Here is a 12,024-nt window from a genome sequence, read left to right on the forward strand (position 1 = left end):
GTATTACATTTCTGGGGTCTAAACAAGTTATACAAATTATGTAAGTGAACAGATCACTGGTGGATGAAATTTAGTTTAGACAAATGTAAAGGGCCATCGAGCCATATAGCACAAGAAAGGCCATTCGGCCCATTGAGTCTGTACTGACAAGAACTACTCCGGGTTACACTAATCCCATTTTCCAGCACTTATCCTGTATCCTTGAATGGTATGATATTTCAAGTGCACATCCAAAAACTGTTGAAAGGTTGTAAGATTTCCAACCTCCATTAGCTTCCCAGGCACTGCATCCCACAACCTTACCAGCCTCTGAGTGAAAATGATTTTTCTCAAATGCCCTATGAATATCCTGCCCTCACCTTAAAACTATGCCCCTCATAATTGATCCCTCAACTAAGGCTGCTTCCTATTCCTAATCAAACCCCTCTCTTATACATTTCAATTATGTCCCCCTTGGATGAGAATATAGGAGGCATGATTAGTAAGTTTGCAGATGACACCAAGATTGATGGCATAGTGGACAGTGAAGAAGGTTATCTTGGATTGCAACAGGATCCTGATCAGTTGGGCCAATGGGCTGGCGAATGGCAAATGGAGTTTAATTTAGACAAATGCGAGGTGATGCATTTTGGTAGATTGAACCAGGGCAGGACTTAATGATAGGGCATTGGAGAGAGTTACAGAACAAAGAGATCTAGGGGTACAGGTTCATAGTTCCTTGGAAGTGAAGTCCTAGGTGGACAGAGTGGTGAAGAAGGCATTCAGCATGCTTGGTTTTATTGGTCAGAACATTGAATACAGGAGTTGGGACATCTTGTTTAAGTTGTAGAAGACATTGGTAAGGCCACACTTGGAATGCTTGTACAGTTCTGATCACCCTACTGTAGAAAGGATATTATTAAGCTAGAAAGAATGCAGAAGAGATTTAGTAGGATGCTACCAGCACTTGATGGTTTGAGTTACAAGGAGAGGCACAAAAAGTTTGGGACTTTTTTCTCTGGAGCATAGAAGGCTGAGGGTGATCTTATAGAGGTCTATAAAATAATGAGGGGCATAGATCAGCTACATAAGCTAGATAGTCAATATCTTTTCCCAAAGCTGGTAAGTCTAAAACTAGAGGGCATAGGTTTAAGATGAGAGGGAAGAAATACAAAAGGGTCCAGAGGGCCAGTTTTTACCACAGAGGGTGATGAGGGTCTGGAACAAGCTGCCAGAGGTAGTAGGAGTTGTCTTTTAAAAAGTGTTTAGACGGTTACATGGATAAGAAGGGTATGGAGGTATATGGGCCAAATGTGGGTAATTGGGACTAGCTTAGGGGTTTTAAAAAAAGGGGCAGCATGTACAAGTTGGGCCGAAGGGCCTGTTTTTGTGCTATAAACGTCTATGACTTAACCTTCTCTGCTCCAAAGAAAACCCTTTGTAGCCCTAATCCTCCATCCTAGGCAACATCCTTGCGCACCCCCTTCCAATGCAGTCACATCCTTCCTGTTATGAGGTGATCAGAATTGCATGCAGTACTCTAGTTGTGGCCTAACCAGCATTCTATAGAGCTCTAACATAACCTCCTTGCTCTTGTATTCTATGCCACAACTGATAAAAGCCTTCTTAGCTACCCTATTCACCTGCTGTGCTGCTGTCGAGATCTGCGAATAAGTGCCCCAAGATCCATCTGTTCCTCTGAGCTTTCTAGTGTTCTGCCATTCATTATGCACTTGTTATGTTACTTGTTCCAAAGTGTATCACCTCGCATTTATCAGGGTTAAATACTATCTGCCACTGCTCTGCCTATCTGACCAACCCATCTCTACCTTCCTGTAACCCACAAGCACCTCCTTCCCTGCTAACCAACCTATCAATCTTGGTGTCATCTGCAAATTTATTTATAATGAAGTAAGATTGTGGGGGTAAATAATAAGGGTCCCAGCACTGAACCTTGTGATACACCACTGGACACTGATCTCCAGTCACTCAAACCATTCTTTGTGTCCTATTATAAAGCCAGTTTTGGATCAATCTCACCAGGTTTTCTTGAATTCCGTGTGATTCAAACTTCTCAATCAATCTCCCATGTAGGACCTTGACAAAGGCTTTGCTAAAATCTATATGAACTACATCAACTGCATTTCCCTTATCCACATACTCGAGCACTATTGCAAAAAAGGTCAAATTTGCTAGGCATGATTTCGCTCTGACAGTCATGCTGACTATCTCTAATCAACTCATACCTGCAAGAGCAGAAGTATCAGAGCCTACAATTTTGTTCCGCACCACCCACAGCAGCCTGGAATGCAATTCATCTGGGCCAGGGGATTTGTCCAGTTTTAAACCTGCTTAAAGTCTCCAATACCCCTCACTTCTTATGTTAAACTGCTCAAGGTCCTTGTTGTCCTTTTTCTGAATTCTGTAACTAAATCGTCCTTTGCCATAAAGTCTAACAAGAAGTAGTCGTTTAACACCCTTCCAACATACCATGGCTTCACCCACAGATTGCTCCCCTGGTCTCTAATGGGCCCTACTCTTTCCATGGTTAACCTCTTTCCCTTAATGCATTTATAGAGTATCTTTGGATTCTCCCTAATCTTGTTTGCGAGTCCTTTTTCCATGTCCCACATTTGAAATTAACTTTCTCTTTATAAGTTTATTTTGTTAAAATACTGCATCTTTGTATTTTACATTAACAGGTGCTGCAAGTGAAGGTGTTTTGGCAAACTTTTTCAACAGTCTTCTCAGCAAGAAGACTGGCTCTCCTGGAGGAACTGGTAGTAACTTACAAGGCTCTGCAAAGAAAGGTGGTAAGCAAATTATTTTCTCTTTAAAAGACTAGATTAACGAAGTGCTTTATATATTTCACTTTCAAAATATTTTGAAACACATTTCAACTCAACTAAAAAAAATCTGAATCATTTGCATTATTTTAAAATAATTTAACAGATGTAACATGAAGAATTACAATCCAAAGGGAATTGTTAAGTGGCAAAACGCAATAAAAGCTTGTTCAAATGTTGATGTTGTGGAATCTTCATGCTAAAAGAATTAGCAAATTTAGGTAATATATTTTGAAAAATATGCCGCCATTTGAGTTTTCCCTCATTGTTTAGTCACGGCTGAGACATAATTGGTAGGAGTGGAGAGTTCTAACCCCAAAAAACAGATGGGCTTGAGTTGGGTGAGTTGTTTAAAATTTTTTAAAATATTAAATCCAAACTCAACCTGCCTTGAACTCATCCACTTCCAGTTATAATGGCAGTGTGAAAGAGCTAGGTAGCCAGTATTCTCCAGGAGGCTGGTTGCTGGTGTGCTCCAGATTTTATCTCCATTTTAAACTTTGTTGGCTCACCAAGTTTCACGTGCTAGTGACAGTATGAATAGGAGGATTAGGCAGATGAATGCATAGCTTGAGAGCTGGTGCAGGGGGCAGGGATTTAGATTTTCGGATCATTGGGATCTTTTCTGGGGAATGGCTGGCCTGTTCAAAAGGGATGGGTTACATCTGAACTGGAGGGGGACTAAGATCCTGGCAGGGAGATTTGCCAGAGCCAATCAGGAGGGTTTAAACTAGTTTGGCGGGGCGTGGGATCCAAAGCAGTAGGGAGATAGAAGAGAAGTTCGAGGACAGCACAGAAGTTAGACAGCACATAAATACTAAAGGCAGTGTCAGTATTCCTAGTACCAGAAAGATCAGGCAAAAGCAGGCAGAGCGCATGGGAAGTCCAGATTAAACTGCATTTATTTCAATGCAAGAGGCTTGACGGGGAAGACAGATGAACTCAGGGCATGCATGGGTACATGGGACTGGGATATTATAGTAATTACTGAAACATGGCTAAGGGAGGGACAGGACTGACAGCTTAGTGTTTCAGGGTACAGATATTATTAGGAAAGATAGAACAGGAGGTAACAGAGGAGAGGGAGTTGCACTTTTGATTAGGGAAAGCATTGTGGCCGTACTGAGAGTGGATATATACGAGGGTTCAGCCACTGAGTCTACGTGGGTAGAACTGAGAAATAAGAAGGGGGAAATCACTTTGATAGGGTTGTACTATAGGCCCTCAAGTAGTCAGCAGGAAATTGAGGAGTAAATATATAAGATTACAGATAGCTCCAAGAAAAATAGGGTGGTAATAGTCATAAAAACATAAGAAATAGGAACAGGAGTAGGCCATCTAGCCCCTCGAGCCTTCCCTGCCATTCAATAAGATCATGGCTGATCTGAAGTGGATCAGTTCCACTTTCCCGCTTTCTTCCCATAACCCTTAATTCCCCTGTCTATCAGAAACCTATCTACCCGTGACTTAAATATATTCAACAAGGTAGCCTCCACCACTTCAATGGGCAGTGAATTCCAGAGATTCACCACCCTTTGAGTGAAGAAGTTCCTCTGCAACTCTGTTCTAAACTGCCCCCCTTTATTTTGAGGCTGTGCCCTCTACTCCTGTTTTCCTTTCTTCCCACCTAGAATCTCTCTACCTCTACCCTATCTAGCCCCTTTATTATCTGGTAAGTCTCTATAAGATCCCCCCTCACCCTTCTAAACTCTAACGAGTACAGGCCCAGTCTATTCAATCTCTCTTCACCCAGATCATCTATGTAAATGGTAAACAGTTGAGGCCCCAGCACCGATCCCTGCGGCACTCCACTAGTCACCAACTGCCAACCAGAAAAGCATCCATTGCTTCCAACTCTCTGCTTCCTGTTAGATAACCAATCCTCAATCTATGCTAACACTTTACCCCCAACTGTGTACCCTAACCTTCTGCAGCAAACTTTTGTGAGGCAGCTTATCAAACGCCTTCTGGAAATCTGAAAACACATCCACCGGTTCTCCTGTCTACCGTAGATCTCCGACTGTCTAGTCGAAGATTTTGACTTCCCCAACATTGACTGGGACAGCCATAGTATTAGAAAGTTGGATGGAGAGAAATTGTTGAGGGTATTCAAGAGGAATTTCTCATTCAGTATGCGGATGGCTCGAGGGGGCAAAACTTGACCTCTTGGGAAATAAGGAAGGGCAGGTGACAGAAGTGTTAGTGAGGGATCACTTTAGGACCAGTGACCATAATTCTATTGGTTTTAAGATAGCTATGGAGAATGATAGGTCAGTCCCAAAAGTTAATATTCTAAATTGGGGCAAGGCCAATTTTGATGGTATCAGGCAGGAACTTTCAAAAGTTAATTGGGGGAGACTGTGGGAAGGCAAAGGGACGTCTGGTAAAGGCACAGTTTCAAAAATGTGTTAACCAGGGTTCAGGGTAAACACATTGCTCTTAGTGAAGGGCAAGGCTGGCAGAAGTTGGGAACTCTGGATGCTTCGAGATATTGAGACCCTGTTCAAGAAGAAGAAAGAGGCACATGACATGCATAGGCAGTTGGGATCAAGTGAATCTCTTGAAGAGTATAGGGAGTGTAGGCATAGAGTTGAGAAAGAAATCAGGAGGGCAAAAAGGGGACACAAGATTGTTTTGGTAGATATGGCAAAAGAGGATCCAAAGAGCTTCTACAGATAAGGGAGAGAGTATAGTCTGTTAAAGATCAACAAGGTCATCTATGTGCAGATCCACAAGAGATGGGTGAGATTCTAAATGAATATTTCTCATCAGTATTTACTGTTGAGAAAAACATGTATGTTAGGAAACTTGGGGAACTAAATAGTGATGTCTTGAGGAATGTACATATTACAGAGGAGGAGGTGCTAGAAGTCTTATAGCGCATCAAGGTAGATAAATCCCTGGGACCTGATGAAGTGTATCCCAGGACATTGTGGAAGGCTAGGGAGGAAATTGTGGGTCCCCTCGCCAAGATATTTGAATCATCAATTGTCACGGTTGAGGTGCCTGAAGATTGGAGAGTGGCAAATGTTGTACCTTTTGTTTAAAAAGGGGTGCAGGGAAAAGCCTGGATACTACAGGCCAGTTAGCCTCACATCTGTGGTGCGTAAATTGTTGGAAGATATTTTGAGAGAGTGGATCTACAGACGTTTAGAGATGCAAGTACTGATTAGGGGCAGTTAGCATGGCTTTGAGTGGAAAACCATGTCTCACAGATTTGATTGCGTTTTTTGAAAGGGTACCCAAGAAGGTAGATGAGGGCAGTGCAGTTGATACTATCTACACGGACTTTAGCAAGGCCTTTGACAAGGTACCGCATGGTAAGTTGTTACATAAGGTTAAATCTCACAGGATCCAGGGTGAGGTATCTAAATGGGTACAAAATTGGCTTCTTGACAGAAGCCAGTGGGTGGTTGTAGAGAATTGTTTTTCAAACGGGAGGCCTGTGTCCAGCGGTGTGTGTCAGGGATCAGTCCTGGGTCCACTGTTATGTCATTTATATTAATGACTTGGATGAGAATATAGGAGGCATGGTTAGTAAGTTTGCAGATGACACCAAGATTGGTGGCATAATGAGCAGTGAGAAAAGTTATCTCCAATTGCAATGGGATCTTGACCAATTGGGCCAGTGGGCTGACGAATGGCAAATTGAGTTTAATTTAGACAGTTGCGAGATGGTAGATTGAGTTAGGGCAGGACTTACTCAATTAATGGTGGGATGTTGGGGAGAATTACAGAACAGAGATCTAGGGGTACATGTTCATAGGTCCTTGAAAGTGGAGTCACAGGTGGACAGGGTGAAGAAGGCATTCGGCATGCTTGGTTTCATTGGTCAGAACGTTGAATACAGGAATTAGAATGTCTTATTGAAGTTATACAAGACACTGGTACAGCCACATTTGGAATACTGTGTCACCCTATTATAGAAAGGATATTATTAAACTAGAAAGGGTGCAGAAAAGATTTACTTGGATGCTAGCGGGACTTGATGGATTGAGTTTTAAGGAGAGGCTAGAGAGACTGGGACTTTTTTGTCTGGCGCGTAGGAGGCTGAGGGGTGATCTTATCTATAAAATAATGAGGGGCACAGATCAGCCAGATAGTCACTATCTTTTCCCTAAGGTAGGGAAGTCTAAAACTAGAGGGCACAGGTTTAAGGTGAGTGGGGAGAGGTACAAAGTGTCCAGAGGGGCAATTTTTTCACATGCAGGATGGTGAGTGCCTGGAACAAGCTGCCAGAGGTGGTAGTAGAGGCGAGTATAATTTTGTCTTTTAAATAGTTACATGGGTACGATGGGTATAAAAAGGATATGGGTCAAATGAGGGAAATTAGGATTAGTTTAGGGGTTTTATTTTTTAAAAACAAAGGGCAACATCGACAAGTTGGACCAAAGAGCCTGTTTCCATGCTGTAAACCTCTGACCCTAATAGGGCAGCTAAAGGGTGGGTTAATCTGCTGGGTCTAGCAGGTAAGTGCCTTTACCTTACCTAAGCCTTGATGACCCACTTGCCTGTCCTTTCTGATCATTTCCCACCCCCTACCCTGCTCCTAGTTATGTAACCCATATTAATGACCCCACACTCAACCATACCATCTCCCAGAGTCCCTTCTCTGAAATTGTAATCAATGTACAGCAATCTTTTATTCATTCCTTGCAACTCTCATTGCCCACAACCCAAGTTCCTACTGTTTTAATCTTTTGAGAAAAAATCTTGTTTAAAGCTTCTAAATTCTCAACTGCTCAAACTTTTGTCCTTGATTTACCATATTACATATGCAATTGTTGATTTGATGAACCTCCACTTTTGTCTCCAAGAAATTCTTTGCTCTCTTCCCATGATGTGCTTCTGATTTTCCGCAACAGGGTTGCAAGCCAAACTGCATCAGGTGTCCAAACCAACTATTGCCAGATATTGAGTGTTTGAATTCCATTTAGAATTGATATAAAAGTCCCTCTGTGATACCCCTCTCCTGAAATAATTAACCCAATCATTTTTTGCACTAGACACGTGTTTCTGCAGGTTCTAAAGGGATGGGCACTCAAACTTGTCACAAAATGCTCATCTTTGGTATACAAGTTGATAATCAAAAGTTATTTAAGGATGGAAAGAATGGAAAATAGTTTTAAGTTCTTGGCAATGCAAAGTGTCACAGTTGTGCAAAATATTTGTCTACGCACATACCTATTATTTCCAAAGAAAGAGTTATAATGTCAACAAATATTATGAATCCAATCCTACAATATTTATTTCAGAAAATATACAAATATAAGTTGAGTGTACTTGACCAGTAATTTTTTTGCAAATAGGATAAATAATGTAAAATTTAACAGTTGCGCACTCCAGTGCATTGCTAATGAAATGTGTTCAAAATGCAGTATTTTGTTTTCAAGTGAGATAGACGGTCAGGTTTAAAGAATTGTAGTTATTACTCCTTTAAAAACAAAAATGCTGTTTAATGATGCGTATCATGAATCCTATGTATGGAACATTTTAAATCTCCTGTATGAGATATGCAACTGGAAAAAATTGCAAGGAAGTTTGGTGGTTTTAACTTTTCAGAGAACAGTGAAATCTTCCTTTCTACCCCTCAATCACTGTTGTTCTCCCACCATTTGTCATTGTGATATAAACTACTCCTCTAAGTTAGATATAAGTTATTGCAAAAAGACTGCACACTTTTCTTAATACTTAGGAATGGGCAAGGAAATGGTTAACGTTGCACATTTTAGAATTTGGCATTGTACATCTGGTACACGATGCACTTTTGTTCTAACATTCTTCTTGATCTGTGTGTGGTGACGGTTGCTGCAGGTTATTTTCTTCGTTAAGGTCAGTGTTTTTGCTTAAGCTTTAAGCTTTGGAATTGGAAAGTTTGCACAAATTTTTTTTCCACCGTGGCTGAGCATGCCCATCCTTTTTACTTTAGTTCTGTTTGCTTCAGGTTTTAATGGCAATTCTTGCTTGCTTTTGTCATTATGCGCAAAGGAAATCTGTTTTAATCAAATAAAGAGTGGATTGGCCTTTATGTATAGCAATCATATTGATATTGGAGATGGTGTATGAATAACCACAGTTACATCGGACTTCTGGTTATCATGATGCAGACATTTATTTGGAATTCTGTTCTAGTTCCAAATTATGGCTTGTTTGGGTTCCACACATTTCTTCTCACATAGGTTTAGTCACCCTTACATTTACATTATTTGTAGGAATCAATTTTTAAACAATGATTAGCAAAATTTGAAAGCAATTATATAAATGTCAAAAGGAATTGACTATAAATAGCTGTAAACAGGAAGGCAGTGGCCTAGTGGTATTATCGCTAGATTATTAATCCAAAAACTCAGCCGATGTTCTGGAAACGTGGGCTTGAATCCTGTCATGGCAGATGGTGGAATTTGAATTCAATTTTTTAAATCTGGAATTAAAAATATACTGCACTGATGACCATGAAACCACTGTTGTAAAAACCCATCTGGTTCACTAAAGTCCTTTAGGGAAGGAAATCTGCCATCCTTACCTGGTCTGGCCTACATGTGATACCAGAGCCAAAGCAATGTAGTTGACTCTCAACTGGCCTCAGGCAACTAGAGATGGGCAATAAATGCTGGTCAGCCAGCGACGCCCTTGTCCCACGAATGAATAAAAAACATCAGTTTTGATGGGTTGCTACACTGTCATGTGATCTATCAAACTTCTGAGAAGGAAAACTTCAAAATGGTAATGTTACTACAGATTGTTTGTGGTACATTAACCAACCAGATTCACTTAAAATTTTTAAACTCCATTAACTGATGGAAGTATGTCCTGAATCATGAGCCTTGATTTCTCAGGTTATTTTTGAAGGAACATTTTCTGTGGGTCCTAGGGTGATGACAGCAACTATGTTAATGTTTCCAGATGCAAAATTTTGTATTCTTTGATTCTTTGCCTCCTGTGATGATGCAAACAAATTGCTTCTGCAAACCCTGTTGCCAATGATACATATCTTCTGAAGAAAATGCATGCTTTCAGGGACCTAAGCACTGGTTTAGTGGACACGGCCATGAGTCACTTTGGTACAGAAACCAGGCTCTAGTTTTGAATAGTGTTATTTGCTCAATTTGTCCATCATAGTGTACACAGGTATTTTCAATATACAGTATTTATATTGTTAAAGTTTGCAATCTCGGTTACAGCAGATCAGAATTGGTAGGAAGGAGCAATGTCAGTTTGCAGTTAAGGGAGGGCAGTGAGCAAGACAAAGTAAAATTACATGCTTTTACCACAGAAAAGTGCTCTTTAAGCTAAGTATATTTTTTATCAATACCAAGTTGTGAATCTGAATACAATCAGTAGTTGTCATTGACCAGTGTAATCCAACTTTAACAGGTTTTTAATAAGCAACATTTATAGAAAACAAAATATGAGTAGAGCCTTCAAAATTGGTACCCAATTATCATAATTTCTTGAAATGACAAATATGCTGTTAAAATTACAGGTAGATGATCTGTTTATCTGCTATTTCAAATCATTAAGTATTCATCCTTTCCCATTTATAGGTCATAAACCAGTCTTAACAGATGTACAAGCAGAACTGGACAGAATTGCACGTAAACCAGAAGCTGTCTCTCCAACCCATACATCCATAGCAGAAGACAAAGCATCGTGAAGAAAAGCTACCAAAATGGTGCTTAATACAATACCCTGTTGTTGGCTTTGCCTCTCCCTTTTCCTTCAGAATGTGTACTGAGGATCAAAGGCTGTTTTTGAAGTATACTGGACTACTACGTTTTGAATCTTCAATGAGTTGTTCAATGTATGTAAGGAAACTGAATTGAGAGGAAAATACAATGCTGCAAAAATGATTCTGGTAATGTGTTTTCTGAGAGGAAAAATAATGAGATGAGCTTAATTATTGGGACGTGCATCTTTGTTGAAATAATGCTAATTTGCAGCCAATGTTGATGTGTTATCTGTATTTCCCAGATGTTTATTTGGGAAATTATACTGATGGTAAATGCAGTGCCTGAAACAAACTATCTAAACATGTATTGTGGGCCAGAGGCATAGCAGGAATCCAGGCGACATAAAACTTTCAGAAACTTGCATCCTGAAAAAACCTGCCTCAAAGATGAATTCTTGGAGGCCAAATTCGTAAGTATGTGGAACTGGAGTATTCTTACAAGTCTTTAAAATGCTGAACAAAATGGCACAATGCCTAATTTTGTATAGTAACACGTTACTTGTAAATTGCAATGTTTAAAAAAAAATGAAGGGGGCAGAGGTCACTCATACAAGGATAGTACATTACTTCAACTTGAACTCCTCATCCTTTGTTCTAGTTGTTAGTATGGTACTTCCTTTACTCAACCCTGCCTGGTTTCTGTATTGTGCGGTTTCTAATTACAGAAAAATGTAAGGATTGCAGTCCTTCAATAAAGTTGTATTTATTCTCTGCAACAGATCCAAAACATGTTGGAGTTTATTCAGAAAATGTACTGGTAAATCAACTGTTGTTCATTAACAATGTTTGTCTATGCACTAGCTTCAGCCATCCTTTAGAGGGCCTCTTTCTCTTGCTGTCTTCACCTCTCAAAATGAAACACTAACATTTGGATGGCCTCCAAACAAAGACAATTCAGATTTTTTTCATGCAGAATGTGATATTTTTTCTTGTGTTTAATAGTTTCTAGGATGAAAATTTCTCTTGTTAAAATATTTTTCTGTTTAAGTCCCAAATAGCGGTGCTGAAAACATTGGATAACTGCTTTCAATAGTGAAGACAGAAGAACTGAGAATTATGTATCCAGTACTTCAAATAAATGCTAATCCAAATCAGTGTGCATGCACTGTGCCACCAAAGTGCAAAGTGTGATTTTATTTGTCTTTGATATGTATAATGTATTTGATAAATGCACTGCTTGTGAGAGAAAATGAGCCCCCATATAGATAAGCTTCATCCTAACTTTAATGCTATTTTCTATTATGACACAGATTGAATGACTCAACACATTATGGCTCTGCTGGTAGAGGTCTCCAACTTTTTTTTTCCCACAGCCTCTTTTTAATATCTCCCTAGTATTTATCCAATTCCCTCTTGAAAGTTACTATTGAATCTGCTTCCACAATCCACTATGGGAAATTGTCGGACAAAGAGCAAGCAAGCAGTACTAATAGGGGACTCACTAGTTAGAGGCACGGACAGGCGTTTCTG

General features: G+C 40.0%; 1 protein-coding gene across 2 annotated transcripts in view; it reads left to right on the forward strand.

The window, feature by feature from the left end:
• The window catches only part of LOC145356959 (cytoplasmic dynein 1 light intermediate chain 1-like), a 53,844-nt gene extending 42,172 nt beyond the window's left edge, over window positions 1-11,672 (forward strand). The window contains exons 12-13 of one of the 2 annotated variants that reach the window (XM_080209980.1): window positions 2,682-2,792; window positions 10,370-11,672. In XM_080209980.1, the coding sequence (XP_080066106.1) occupies window positions 2,682-2,792; window positions 10,370-10,479 (221 nt within the window). In that variant the 3' untranslated portion in view covers window positions 10,480-11,672. The remainder of the gene's footprint in view (window positions 1-2,681; window positions 2,793-10,369) is intronic. The other variant, XM_080209988.1, reaches the window with a different exon arrangement.
• Window positions 11,673-12,024: the final 352 nt, after the last annotated feature.

The sequence above is a fragment of the Carcharhinus amblyrhynchos genome, chromosome 2 (assembly GCF_965287045.1).
Source record: "Carcharhinus amblyrhynchos chromosome 2, sCarAmb.v2.hapA, whole genome shotgun sequence".
Taxonomy (NCBI): domain Eukaryota; kingdom Metazoa; phylum Chordata; class Chondrichthyes; order Carcharhiniformes; family Carcharhinidae; genus Carcharhinus; species Carcharhinus amblyrhynchos.